We start from the raw sequence: 13,854 nt of genomic DNA on the forward strand, positions 1-13,854 counted from the left end.
TTTCATTGCCCTGTACATATATCTTCAGCTTCTATGGTATATATATTGTGGTCATGTACAACATAAATAAAGGGGCCGAAACACACAAAAAGTCAATAACACCAACAAAGAAGTTTACACGCCAACAGAACTGGGATGAATAATTATTTATTCTGTAAGAGACCCGACACTGCCTTATCAAAAATAATTGTCCCAATATCAAATTAGACCATTTCACACGACCAACTAGTGTTGAATGCTGGTCATGTGAAATGGTCTAATTCAATACTGGGACAATTATTTTTGATAAGGAAATCATATGACAGACAATTAAAAAGACCCCTGAGGCAGGCCAAGACACTGGCAGTGTCGGGTCTCTTACAGAATAAAGAATTATTCATCCCAGTTCTGTTGTCATTGTGGTCATGCCATTGCCATTGTATTTTGACTTTCATTTAGTAGCAGACACCATTCAGATTGAACTCACATATGTACAAAATTAATAAATATTTTGTTTTGGGCAAATAGCCTTATTTATGTGCTTCAATAATATATAAGCCCAGATACGCTAAGTAATTTTATGTATTGCCACTGCACCTATAACAACTGTTCACCATTATGAAGATTTGGTTCTTAGCTAAAGGGATCCATAACCTTCGCTTTTTACATGGCTTTTTCAAACTAGGCCTTGCTGCATTTTATTTTCTAAAAATAAAGATTTATGTATTTATTTAAAATATTTGTTAACTACCTAAGACCTAGGTGGTTTACATAAATACATACATGATCAATTAAACATAAGAATTGCCATACTGGGACAGACTCAATGTCCATGAAGCCCAGTATCCAGTTCCCAACAGTAGCCAACCCAGGTCCCAAGTACCTAGCTAGATCCCAAGTAGTAAAACAATAAATCAAACAGTAACCAAATGATTAAAATAAGCCTCCCCTTACTCCATCACTTCTTTCTATTTTGCTGTGGAAGAGTAGGCTAGTGGTTATTTATTTATTTAATCAAATTTCTAGACCACCCTCCCAGAAGAGCCCAGAACGGGTTACAAGTTTACATACACAGTAGAAGGTTTAGCAACATGGTAACAACTTCACATACCACAGATATATAGAATAACAGATTAAAAGGATGAAGAGCTGTAGTAGAAATTCCTATGTATATGTTTTGGGTGCTGAGTACAGTAGCATGGCAAATGATGGGAAACAAGGATGCAAATTCACATATACACTTCTCCCTTCGTATTAGCTGTGATAGGGGATTAAAAGAACTGCAAATAACTTTTTCATATGTTATTCGCAGTTTTCTATTAAAAACCATCGTGAATATAGTGAAACCGTAAATAACATGGTAGGAGACCTGGCCTGTTCCTGAAGAAGAGGCAAAACATGGTGAAGAAAGTGCTGGAAATCAATGGATTTTCTCTGTAAATGCTTGGAATCAGCGATTTATCTATGCAAGCTGACGCAATTGGGGGGGGGGGGAGGAGCCAGCAAGCTAAAAACCGCAAATAATTGAAACCGCGATTGCTGAAACCGCAAATTCGGAGGGAGAAGTGTATGATATACAGAGCAACAGATTAAGGGGAGAACAGCAACAGAGGAGAGATTCTTATGAACTGTATGGACAGCAACAGAGGGATAAAACTAATGAACTGCATGTAGAAATGAATACATGATTTGGGGGCTGAGCATAGTAGCCTGGCTAACGAAAGGCCCTATGAGGCTGAAAATCACAGAATCTAAGTTCAAAACCCAGTGACAAGGATTATGGCCTAGGCAAGTCACTTATCTTTCCATTGCTTCAGATACAAACTTGGGTTGTAAGTAATCCAGGGGTAGAGAAATAGCTATTGTACCTGGATTTAGCTTGCCTTATTATTTCTAAAAAAGATATGAGCTAAATCCAAAAACTGCTTCTTGCCTCTCATCAGACAGCCATAATTCACTATCTCCATTGTTTCTCTTTATTTATTTCACTTGTATTCCCTCCTATTAACAGATCAAGAATCAAAATTACTTCATGATGCCCAGAAAATTAATCTAATCACTATCAGGACTATTCACAATGTGACCTCTTGATATCAATATACCTTAATAGGATTTATCCCCATACTCCCAGGGGTGTAAATTGACATCTAAGTTAAGAATCCAAAGTAGACCGCAGAAGCAACATGGAATAGAAACCTTTACACCATTGTGCTTGCTCCAAGAGCAGGTATATTGCATGGGAACTTATTAATTGACTTCAAGTGTAAAATAAGAATCCATCGATTTGTTCTTAATTGTTTAATATCTAAATCTATTTTTATAACCAGAAAATAGACTGAAGTTAATCATAGAAACTCTTGAAAGGTTAAGTAAAATAATATTTCTTCAGGAGGGAAAATTAATATTTAAAAAAAAACCTGATAAAAATATTTTAGGTTGAAGTAAAGAGTTTAAGTTAGTAACAGTAAGCTTATTCTTTATTTCTGTATGCATTTGCGCTCTAAAAGCAATTTGGCTGCTAGAACAATAGTTGATATCCTGCTTTCTTTACATCTTGGTGACTTTTGTCTTCGGTCACTCTTATACTCATGTCCTCTCTTTCAAACACAGCCCCTTGCCTGTACTCAAGCTGTGTGAGCAAGAACCTTTTACTACATCAGACATATTACTTCTAACCCGCTAAAACATATACTTAATTTATTTGCACTTTTCTTCCAATATCAGTAACTACCATACATTATGTTATTACAAGTTCATAAAGGCCCCCTTTTATCAAACTGTGGTAGAGGGTTTTTTTTTTTGTTTGTTTGTTTGTTTTTACCATGGATCAGCAATATAAATGTTCTAACGCTCATAGGAATTAAATGAGTGTCGGAGTATTTACCTCACTAGCCCACGATAAAAAGCTCTACTGTTGTTTGATAAAAAGGGAACCAGTCAATTTTTCTAATTTGTTAACCAACACCAGGTCCTAAGATGTTTGGATAACAGGTCAGTTAAAGTGTTATTAATCCACTACAAGATTGCTTCCTACAACGATGAATTTCTACTTAATTGTGAAATCTGAAACAAGGAGGTATGGTGAAGCTTATGGATTAATTGAAAATTGGTTATATGTTGTAACTGATCTACTGTTACCATCTCTCCTGCCTGATCCAATCGGGGGGAGGGGGAGCTGCGTCGGGGCAGGAGGGTCTGGGATCCCTCTTGCCCGATACGATCGGGGGGGGGGGGGGGGTTGGAGGGTGAGCAGTTCGGGTAGAGGGGTGATCGGCTATCACGGCAGGAGAGATAGCAAATCTCTCCTGCTGCGATCGTTGCGGTGGTGAGTAGGCAGGTTGCTGGGACTACTGAGCTAATCACGGCAGCCATGATCAGCTCAGTAGCCCCTTTTTCGGAACTTATACCTGTTTTGACTTGGTTCAAGTCAAAACGTATAAATGCCGACTAGGCAACCTGTCTAAACTTTTGGTTATACCTGCTGTATGACTATGTCTAGGTCGGCCCCCCTCCTGCCCCTCCCACCCTTTCCCTTCCTCTAAAAACGCCTCTTTTTGCTCTAGGCGTTTAGAGGCAGGGAAAAGGCCAAAACTGGTTTTAGATACATAAAAACCAATTTGGTTACGTTGCTTGGACGATCAGGCTTTTGGATCGTCCAAGTACCCATTTAGGCCAATTAGACTTTTTTAAAATTATTATTATGAGCCCCTTAGTCTATTAATAGACCCAATTGTGAAAGTTAGTTTTGGGTTTGCGTTAGTTTTAACAAACATAAGTAGCTATTTATATTTAATCTCTACAGGGATATATGGCCTTGATGAAACTTGTTTAGTGAAATATGTCGGCTAAGCTATCCCAGTTTTGAAGACTACGTGTAAGATAAGTTATATTACTAACCTATTTAAACTATTTATAACTATTGGAAATAAGTTATTTAAAATTATCATATCACTCGCGGGTCCGATGAGAAGGCCACACATAAAGCCTGGGGCTATGAATCAATTGGAGCCCGAGGTGGTGTATCTGAGGACCATGTTAGTGGTATAAACATCTATAGAGAAGAGTCACAGAGGGATCAATTAAATATTGCTCCTTCGTTGGAGTGATTGGAATACAGGCTCTCACAAGTGATATTTTTTGAAGGTGAAATGCTAAACTTAAATGTATGAATAAAACAAAGCATTACATATTACTTTTGCCCAGACACCAAAATTGCCCGTTTTATCTAGTTTATTTTTTGTTTTTAATTCTACAACTCTATTTTGTTGCATAAAGTAACCAAGGTTTGTTTGTTGAATCAAGATGGCATCCAAGTAGGGTGCTGAGGTGGAGTTTGGTGATACTGGACACATTTTACTTAAGATGCTGAAATGTAAGGGGAAGCTGGGGAGACTCTCACATTCACAGCAATATTCTCATGGAGCCAGGCAAGCTATTATTTCCTCCTTGGCCTCATCCTTCACTACAGGTGCCTCCATGTTTCTTGTACAAGAGGGTGACTTTTCAGTTAGCGTAATCAGCCTGAAAATTATTTTGGGTTCATGGGAGTTCACAGCAATCAGTGTGTCTGAGGAGGCACAAGATGCTATGATTGTAGGAATATCCTTTCTGTATAATATTCCTGCATGGATACAGCACATGGTAGGGTTTGCTGCCATAGAGAGGTGCAGCAGCTTTGGCTAGTGCAGGAGAAAAGGCATGATGGGAACCAGATGAAGCTGGTGGATGATTGGAGATGGATGTCTCACATTTGGAATAAGCTGGCTCCATTTTAATAATTTCTAAGGAAATAAAGATAGACAAGATTTTGGGAAAGAGAATGATCCAATAGCTGATTAAATGTTGGTCAACTATTACCAAACACCCAAACAAATGAAAAACAAATTATTAACACCCCACAAATTTTGTTTATATATGCGAAGGACCATTAGACTAAAGGCCATCAGTAAAGCACAAGCTAGCTGAAATACAAATCAAATGTGTCAATCATTAGCCCCTATATAATGAATTTTTTTTTTAACTTGAAAACTCAGAAACCTAAATGCAATTATGAAATATAAATTTCAAAATTTCAATTATCATCACCATGAATGGTCCCAAAACTTCTTGCAAAAAACTATTATAATGCATATATCATACCTGTATGTGTAATCAAAAAAAAAAAAAAAAAAATCAAATACATATTTCTGTTTCATGATCAAACCTCTGACTAGGAGAAAAGTAAAAAAAAGCATCACGTTGCAACCCAACCTGGTAACAAGTATTGCTGTCATGTCAGGTTATGCAATATTTTTTTCAGCGTTTCTCTTACAGTCAGAGCTTTGATCATGAACAAAGCTAAGTATTTACTTAATTATATTTGGATAACATATACGGCATTTACATTATAATGACAATTTTTGCAAGAAGTTTTGCAACCATCATGCAGTTTTCTTATAAAATTTCAGCACATTGGGGCTGATGATTGACACTTAGGCTGTATATTTCAGTTAGCCCATGCTATATTAAAGCCCTTTAGCCTGATGGTGTGCAATGTTGGGCCATACACATACTACTCACCATAACAAAACTGGAGTACAATTATATAACTACTAGTTTTTTTTAGCCTGTTACATTAACAGGTGCTAGAATAGACAGGCATTTCTTTCTTTCTGTCTGTCTGTCTTTCTTTCTTTCTCTCTCCCTGGCCCCCTGTCTGTATGTCTTTCTTTCTGTCTCTCCCCCTGTCCAGCAGCACCCCTTCCCTGTTCCCCCTGTCCAGAAGTAGCCCTTCTCCGTTCCTTTTATCTCCCCCTGTCCAGCAGTAGCCCTTTTCCCTTCCTTTTCCCTCCCCCTGTCCAGCAGCACCCCCCTTCCCTGCTCCCCTTGTCCAGCAGTAGCCCTTCTCCCCTTATTTTTACCTCCCCCTGTCCAGTAGTACCCCTTCTCCCTTCTCTGCTCCCTGTCCAGCATCTGCTAGGCTGGGAAACCTCAGGGCTTTCTGTCTCTCTCAAGCAAGATGTCCGATCGCAGCTCTCCTCCCTTTTACCTGCGGCTCCTTCCTGTGTGTGTGCCTGGCAGCGGTGCCTTGACCCCTAGAGGCTTGGACATTTGCTGTTCGTCAAGACACAGGCTGGCTGGGGTTTGGGAGGGAGAAAGCCATTGCCGCACATGAGGACGGAGGCCGATGGAGAAACCGCCGCAGGTTCCTACTGCGCATGTGGCGACACGGAGACAAGGAACACAAAGCATGTCCACACGGAGTTTCAAATGCGCATGCATGCTGAGGGTTTTATTATAGTGGATTTCTCATAGCTGTAAAAACTGCAGTACAATTATATAACTATTTCTCATAGCTGTATTCCACCAAGATTCATTTAATGACTTTCAAATACTTTTATGTTGTTTTTATGTTTAAAAAAAACACTAAAGAGTCAGATATCTTCATGAATCATGGATAGCATTACCTGAACAACATGTGTAGCAAAGCACATGTCTGACAAGACTATAAATCATTTTTGTTACCAAGTATAAGTTTTATCCACAACTTTCTAACTGGGCACTGTCTATAAGAAACAGGTTAGTTTTATACATTAAAGTAGTAGCAGATTTATGAAAAGGATTTTTACCAGTTCTCGAGGTAAAAAGGCTTCCTCCTGCCGAGCAACCACCATAGAAACAGTATCTCCTTGTTTAGTACTCCGTAGCATGGCCACCAGCTCTTCCTGGGTCTGACCAATGATGTCCCTGCCGTTCACCTAATGGAAGCAATCAGAAAAATCATCACACTAACACTGTGATAAACTATAAAACATTAGAGGTTTTCAATTATCACAGCAGTCCTTACAAAGTGAAAGAAAGAGAAAGTCTACAGGTAACTTCATAGGTTATGAGAGGCAATAAAAACTAGCACATTCTGTTGGAAAAATCCAATCACTGACTATTACATGGAATCCACAAATTAAAATTACTCAAGATTGGGGTTAATCTAGAAATGTGTACACTGGATACCTATGTCCATGTGAAGTATCTAGTTTATTACTTTCAAATTCTTGAACTACATTTTAACTTGCAAAAAATTTTAATGCCTGCCCATTGTTGAAAAATAACATAACATAACATAGCAGTTATATATCGCAAAACCTTGAAGATCCTCGTGGTTAAACATTTTTGAGAAAGCAAACATCAACAAACTATAAACTATTCCTGAACATCTCAGTTGAATAATATTACAAGAATTTTGCATATACATAAGTTTTTAACAATTTCCTAAAATTTGCATAAAATATGGAGGTAGAAAATAACTGACAAAAGTCAGAATCCCATGTATCATCTTGATACAAAAGCAATTGATTTAGATATCTTTTATAATGACATACCCTGACGGATGAAAAATCAAACAATGTTGATTTAGATGAGGAATAACTAAAACTAGAAAAGTTAAATTGATCAACTAGATACACTGGGGCCATACCATACAGAACCTTGTTACGTAAACATCCCAACTTAAATAGCACCCTGGCCTCAACAAGGAGCCAATGTAATTCTCCATAGTATGAGGTTATATGATTTGCCTTTTTCAATCTGAAAATTAAAAGTACTGCAGTACTTTGTATCAATCAAAGTTGATAAAAGTTTTTATGAAAGCCTCCCAGATGTACAATATTGCAGTAGTCTAGAGTAGTGCTGCCTGATTTCTGATTCAAATTGATTCACTGATTTACTTCGGGTGAATCGATTTGAATCAAATCTTTTTTTAGAAATTGGCCTCCCGATTCAGTGCCTTCAGGTCTCCTAAAGTAGGAGGGGCAGCGCTGCTTCTTGCTGGCCGGCCACTGAAGGTCAGTCTGGAAGTGCTGCAGTATCCTCCAGCATCCCCCCTGGCCTTCCACTCTTACCTTAAGATAATTAGGCAGCCTACAGAGAGGATCGCCTATACATAATTGGTGCTCCCATTATACTTCATTGCTTCATTTACTCTGTTTCTCCCTCCCATGGCTACTTTTCCTCTTCTCACTTCAAGCATTACTGCATACACAATCGGAAATGGGCCGCGAAATGGCAAATTAAGTTTAACGTGGATAAGTGTAAGGTGATACATGTCGGTAACAAAAATCTTTTATATGAATACAGGATATCTGGTGCAGTACTCGGAGAGACCTCCCCCCAGGAAAGAGATTTGGGAGTTCTGGTCGACAAGTCGATGATGAAGTCTGTGCAATGCACAGTGGCATTGAAAAGGGCAAATTGAATGCTTGGAATGATTAAGAAGGGGATCACGAACAGAAGATTATCATGCCGCTGTACTGGGCCATGGTGCAACCTCACCTGGAATACTGCGCCCAACACTGGTTTCCATACTTGAATAAGTACATGGTACTACTCGAAAGGGTCAAGAGAAGAGCGACTAAAATGGTTAAGGGACTGGAGGAGTTGTCGTACATCGAAAGATTAGATAAACTGGGCCTCTTCTCCCTTGAAAAGAGGAGACTGTGAGGGGACATGATTGAAACGTTCAAGATAATGAAGGGAATAGACTTAGTAGATAAAGACAGGTTGTTCATCCTCTTCAAGGTAGGGAGAACAAGAGGGCGCTCTCTAAAGTTAAAAGGGGATAGATTCCATACAAACGTAGGGAAGTTATTTTTCACCTAGAGAGTGGTGGAAAATTGGAACTCTTTTCCGAAGGCTGTCTTAGGGGAAAATACCCTCCAGGGATTCAAGACAAAGTTAGACAAGGGTAAGTCCAGCGGTATCTCAGGTTACTTCGCTGCAGAGCCTTGGTCACCTCCCGAAAGGTTTGATGCTTCTGTAACATGCTGGCAGCTAAGTCGTGATAGAATTCCAAGCGATGACCCTCCCATGTCACCGTATCCATGTCCCAGGCTCTCTGCAAGACTTGCTCCTTAAGCATAAAGCTCTGAAAGCATAGCACTATATCCTTGGGCTGATCACTAACTCGGGGGCCCAGCACCCTGTGTGCTCTTTCAATCCCCAGTTCCAAAGTTTCACTCTGCAACAACCAACGAGGCAATTTAATCACAGTGGCCCGCACATCTTAACACTCCGGTCAATCAGGCAGGCCCACATCCGCAGATTGTTGCGCCGGGTGCGGTCCTCTAAATCCTCCAGTTTGTCCAGCAAAAACTGATATTCGGTCGAGACACTCTCCAGTTTTCGTTGCACCCCCATCACAACTATCCAGGCAGGTCTCCACCACTTCCACCCGCGTGCCCACTTCCACCAGGTCTGTTCGAAGCTCCTGAACTGCCTCCCGTACCTGCACCGCCACAGCTGAAATCTCCGATTTAACTTCCAAAATCCATTACTGCATATTGGCCTTAGTCAGCGGGTCACGAGGTGTACGTTCCGGGGCCGGCTCAGCGATCATATCAGCCACTGCCTCTATAGCTATCCCCAAGCTCACGGCGCCACTCCCGCTGGACTCTATAACATTGCCCCCACGTGTGCCCCTGCTCAGCGCCTGTTCCATTGTGCGCTGCCCCACTTTGTCACAGGGGAGCTTTCTGCGGGTCACCATTCCCTCCACACACCAATACTGTACCGGTAGCAGGTAAGAAGGATGTTTTTCAGCGCGATAACAACACGAAGAAGGGAGAAGCTCAGGGCACAAACGGAGTTCCTAGTTCAGGCGTCCATTTGCATCGGTGACATCACTTCCTCTCCTGGTTCCAAACTATTATTATCAATTAAAAACATAAAAGATAAAAAGATAAAACACCTCATCATAAATATAAAATCAACATTCTTGTTTATCGAATAAGTGAATTTTTAATAATTTCCTAAATGTTAAGTAAGAATAGGATTGGGCCATCCACAAATTTAACCAGGAGTTCATCTTCCCAGCCTGATATTCCAATGTCCTGTCCAAAAAAGTCTTGTAACAGCTTGCCCTTGGGGTAGGGAAGATGAACATACCTGAGTTTCTGGTACATTTTGAATAAGACAGTTTCAAATAAGAAACTAAATAAGAGGGCAGTAATCCAAAAAGTGCCTTATAACAAATACACCCAAACTTAAAAAGCACTCTCGTCTCAAATGGCAACCAGTGCAACTTAGCATAAAAAGGACTGACATGATCATATTTTTTAAGACCAAAAATCAGATGAACAGCAGCATTCTGAACTAATTGGAGTCTTGATAAAATATTTTTAGGTAACCCCAAATAAACAATATTACAATAATCCAAAGTGGACAGAACAGTAGATTGGACTAACAACCGGAAGGTCTCCATATCAAAGAACTTCTTGATGGTCCTCAATTTTCACAGTATTGCATAACTTTTTTTAAATTAACAGATCTGTTTGCTTCCTAAAAGTTAAGCTACGATCTAAAGTTATTCCCAAAATTTTCAAGTTTGGCACTATCTCAAAACTTTGACCCTTCAATTGAATAGTAGTTTCCTGAATTTTTTCATTAGGGATCACAAAGAAAATCTTGTTTTTTTCAGGATTAAGCTTCAATCTAACTTGTGACATCCACTGTTCTACCTTTTCCAAAATATTAGAAATTTGAGTAATCAGCTCCTTCGAGATAACCTTGCAAGGTAACAATATGGTGATATCATCTGCATAAATATAGAACATTATATCTAGACTTTGAAATAAATATGCTAGAGGAACTAAATATATATTAAACAATGTTGGAGATAAAGGAGAACACTGCGGGACTCCACATGAATTCTTCCATGAATAAGAATTATCCTCAGTAAACACTTTGTATGTTCTTTGTTCTAGAAATCCTCTAAACCAGTTTATTACACTACCACTCATCCCAATTGAATCCAAACAGTTCAATAGTTGATCATGATCTACTAGATCAAAAGTGCTGCTCAAGTCTAACTGAAGGATCAGGGCACTAGTACCAATACTGAACAAGATAGTAAGTTGATTTATTAATGATGCTATCACTGTTTCTGTACTATATCCAGAACAAAATCCAGATTGATTATCATGTAAGATGTTAAATTTATCCAAATATTTTACCAATTCAACGTTTACCAATCCCTCCATTATTTTTTCAAACAGTGGAATGCTAGCTACTGATCTATAGTTGTTTTGCTATTAAGTGAATCCTTAGGGGCTCATAATCGAAAGAGAAAAATGTCCAAAAACAGGCCTAAGTCAGCACTTGGACGAACATTGTCCAAATACGTCCAAGTGCCGATAATAAAAACGGGTTTTGGATGTATTTCTAAACGACCTAGGCCTTAATAGTGCCGCTGAACGACCTAAGCTAAACAGGGCATTTCAGGAGGAGTGTCGAGAGTGGGAGTTGAGCGGGACATGGGCCGGCTTAGACTTAGTCGTACAGCATGTACAACCGGAAGTTATACAGCCTAGGATCGACGGAACTTGGACATTGTGACTTAGACCATGTAAACACATAAAACAGACCCCCACACACTACCCCAGTGATCACCGATCCCCCCACCCCCATAAAAATATTAATCACACCTTTAAAATTCAGCCTCCAGACCATCATCACCTGGCAGTCTGGCATAGGAAAGCCTAGTCGTCCAGCACAGAGGTGGCTTAAGCCGTCTTGAGGGTGAGTTAGGGACTCATGGAGAGGAGTACCCATACCCATAAGCCCCTGTAATCACTGCATTGATACTTAAACATGTGCACTCCCCTATATACCCCTAAAACCCTTTTTTACTGGCATATAAGTGGCTCCTGCAGCCATAAGGACTATTAGGGTGGTAGATAAGTGGGTATAGGGGATTCTGGAGGTGGTTTGGGGGGCTCATTGTGACCTATAATGGAGCTGTAGTGAGATGAAGACATGGCACCCTTTTTGTGAAGTTCCCTGCCCTGTAAGGTACCCCACTATTTAGGTGCCATGTCTGGGTGTTCAGTCCATCACTTTGCAGACCCCTCCCACGTCCAACAGGGCTTGTTCTAGGCGTTTTGCACTTGGACAAAAAGTTGGACAAAAATGTGGTATAAAGATGGACAATTTAGCGGCTTGGACGATCAGATCGGCAGGACATATAATTAGACGATTTTCAAACAAAAAAAAATTTTGGACGTATTTTTTGAAAATGTGTCCTAGGCTGTTTTTTACTTTGGACGACTTGCAACTTAGACATCCCTTTCGATTATGCTCCTCTTAGGTGTAATTATAATTCTTCCCAAATTATTCTCAAATTGTCCAGACTGCAACTGAAAAATTATCCATTTATAAAGATGGGTTCTAAGGCTCAGATTCTGTAAAGTGCGCCTATCTTTAAGCATGGTTTAGGCATCCAATTTAAATGGATAATGAGTGATTTAAGAGTCTTAACAAGCATTAATTGGGACTTTGACACAGTTAGGCGTCAGGTAGGCATTCTCAGAATATAGATGCGAGATAGACACGAGCTTTTGGAAAAGTCACGTCCAAGTATGTAGATGTGGGTGTAACATGGGTGTGGTTAAGGATAGGCACCAGATAGACTATCATATCACAATCACCATGAAGTTAAAAAAAAAGCATTTGTGGCTCACCAAGTTAATGCACCTTGTTGCACCTTGTCCATCTTCTCAAGCTCACTGGTTCAAATCTCACCTTCACTAATTTTAACAGCTTCCTATTAGCTGTCCTAAAAGGGTCTAGATGGTGGACTTTGACGTTTTTATCAGCACATTTCCCTTTCCAGTCAAACTTATTTTCACCTTCCCATGGCTATGAAATCCCAAGCTGTCATGGGAGGAAACTTTTCCTCTGACAGAACAAAGCCTTTTGTAGCTCACCTAGTTAATACACCTTGTTACATCTTGTCCATCTTCTCAAGCTCATCGGTTCAAATCCCACCTTCACTCATTTTAACAGCATCCTAACAGCACTCATTAGTGGTGGACTTTGCTATTTTTCATCAGTATTCTGCAGTCTGCAGGCAAAGTTGCATCAGATACATTCATCTTCTCTCTGCTACAAACCATTGTGGTTGGAATAGATTTATTTATATGCAATATCCGCACAGGACACCAGATATAATAATAATAATAACAGTTTATATACCTCAATACCGTTAAGTTCTATGCGGTTTACAAAAGATTAGTGGAATACAAGTTGAGTTGACGTACAAGTTGAATTAATTTAAGGGATGTGGGAACAATAGGGAGAAAGGGCAAGAGAGGGAAAAGAGGGAAGTGGGTCAGCTGTCTAGGTATTTCAGAAATAGGTGGGTTTTGAGGCGTTTCCTGAATACCTCATAAGTGGTGGGCAATAGGAGTTGTTCTATGTCTTTACCCCATAGAGCAGCCTGATGTGAGAGAAGATGCTCATGGTGTTTTTTTAGTTTGCATCCTCTAACCGGGGGAGAAACGAAGTGCGAGTGGGAGCTTCTCTTGAGTTTGTTGGCTGAGAAGGAGAATAGGTCAGTGATGTATTTAGGGGTTAGACCGTAAAAAACTTTAAAACAGATGCAGGCGAACTTAATCTTTACACGAGCTTCCATCGGCAGCCAATGTAGCTGTTTGAAGTATGGTGTCACGTGATCAAACTTCTTTAGACATAAGAGTATAAGAGTTTACTAAAACTTCAGAGGGCTTGGACAGGTATTGAAGGAAGGTACATGTTTTTTAGATGTATCCTAGAGACATTACTGTTGGTCTATTCAGCTTGCCTGGTTGTGGTTTCATGCCTGAGGAGTGGGTGGTGAGGTGGGAGAAGGGGTTTAGGATGAGAGAGAACAGGCTGCTGAGAATTGCTGAAGATCATTTTAAAGATCAACTCAAATATGTTTAAGCAAAAGAATGGTAGAAAAATGAATATCAAATATTTGCTAACCGCACTCAAGACTTGAACAACAGACGTATGGAAGATAAAAGCAGTGCCTTAAGGCATAGAGCTATAGAGGGAACTTCATTTAGAATTTGGTAACAGAGC

General features: G+C 39.8%; 1 protein-coding gene across 4 annotated transcripts in view; it reads right to left on the reverse strand.

The window, feature by feature from the left end:
- Nucleotides 1-13,854, reverse strand: part of PARD3B (par-3 family cell polarity regulator beta) — a 1,834,390-nt gene that overhangs the window by 995,823 nt on the left and 824,713 nt on the right. For all 4 annotated transcript variants that reach the window (XM_033945029.1, XM_033945028.1, XM_033945030.1 and 1 more), the window contains one exon: nt 6,588-6,716. In XM_033945029.1, coding sequence (XP_033800920.1) covers nt 6,588-6,716 — 129 coding nt within the window. The remainder of the gene's footprint in view (nt 1-6,587; nt 6,717-13,854) is intronic.

This window comes from Geotrypetes seraphini, chromosome 5 (assembly GCF_902459505.1).
Source record: "Geotrypetes seraphini chromosome 5, aGeoSer1.1, whole genome shotgun sequence".
NCBI classification, from domain to species: Eukaryota; Metazoa; Chordata; class Amphibia; order Gymnophiona; family Dermophiidae; genus Geotrypetes; species Geotrypetes seraphini.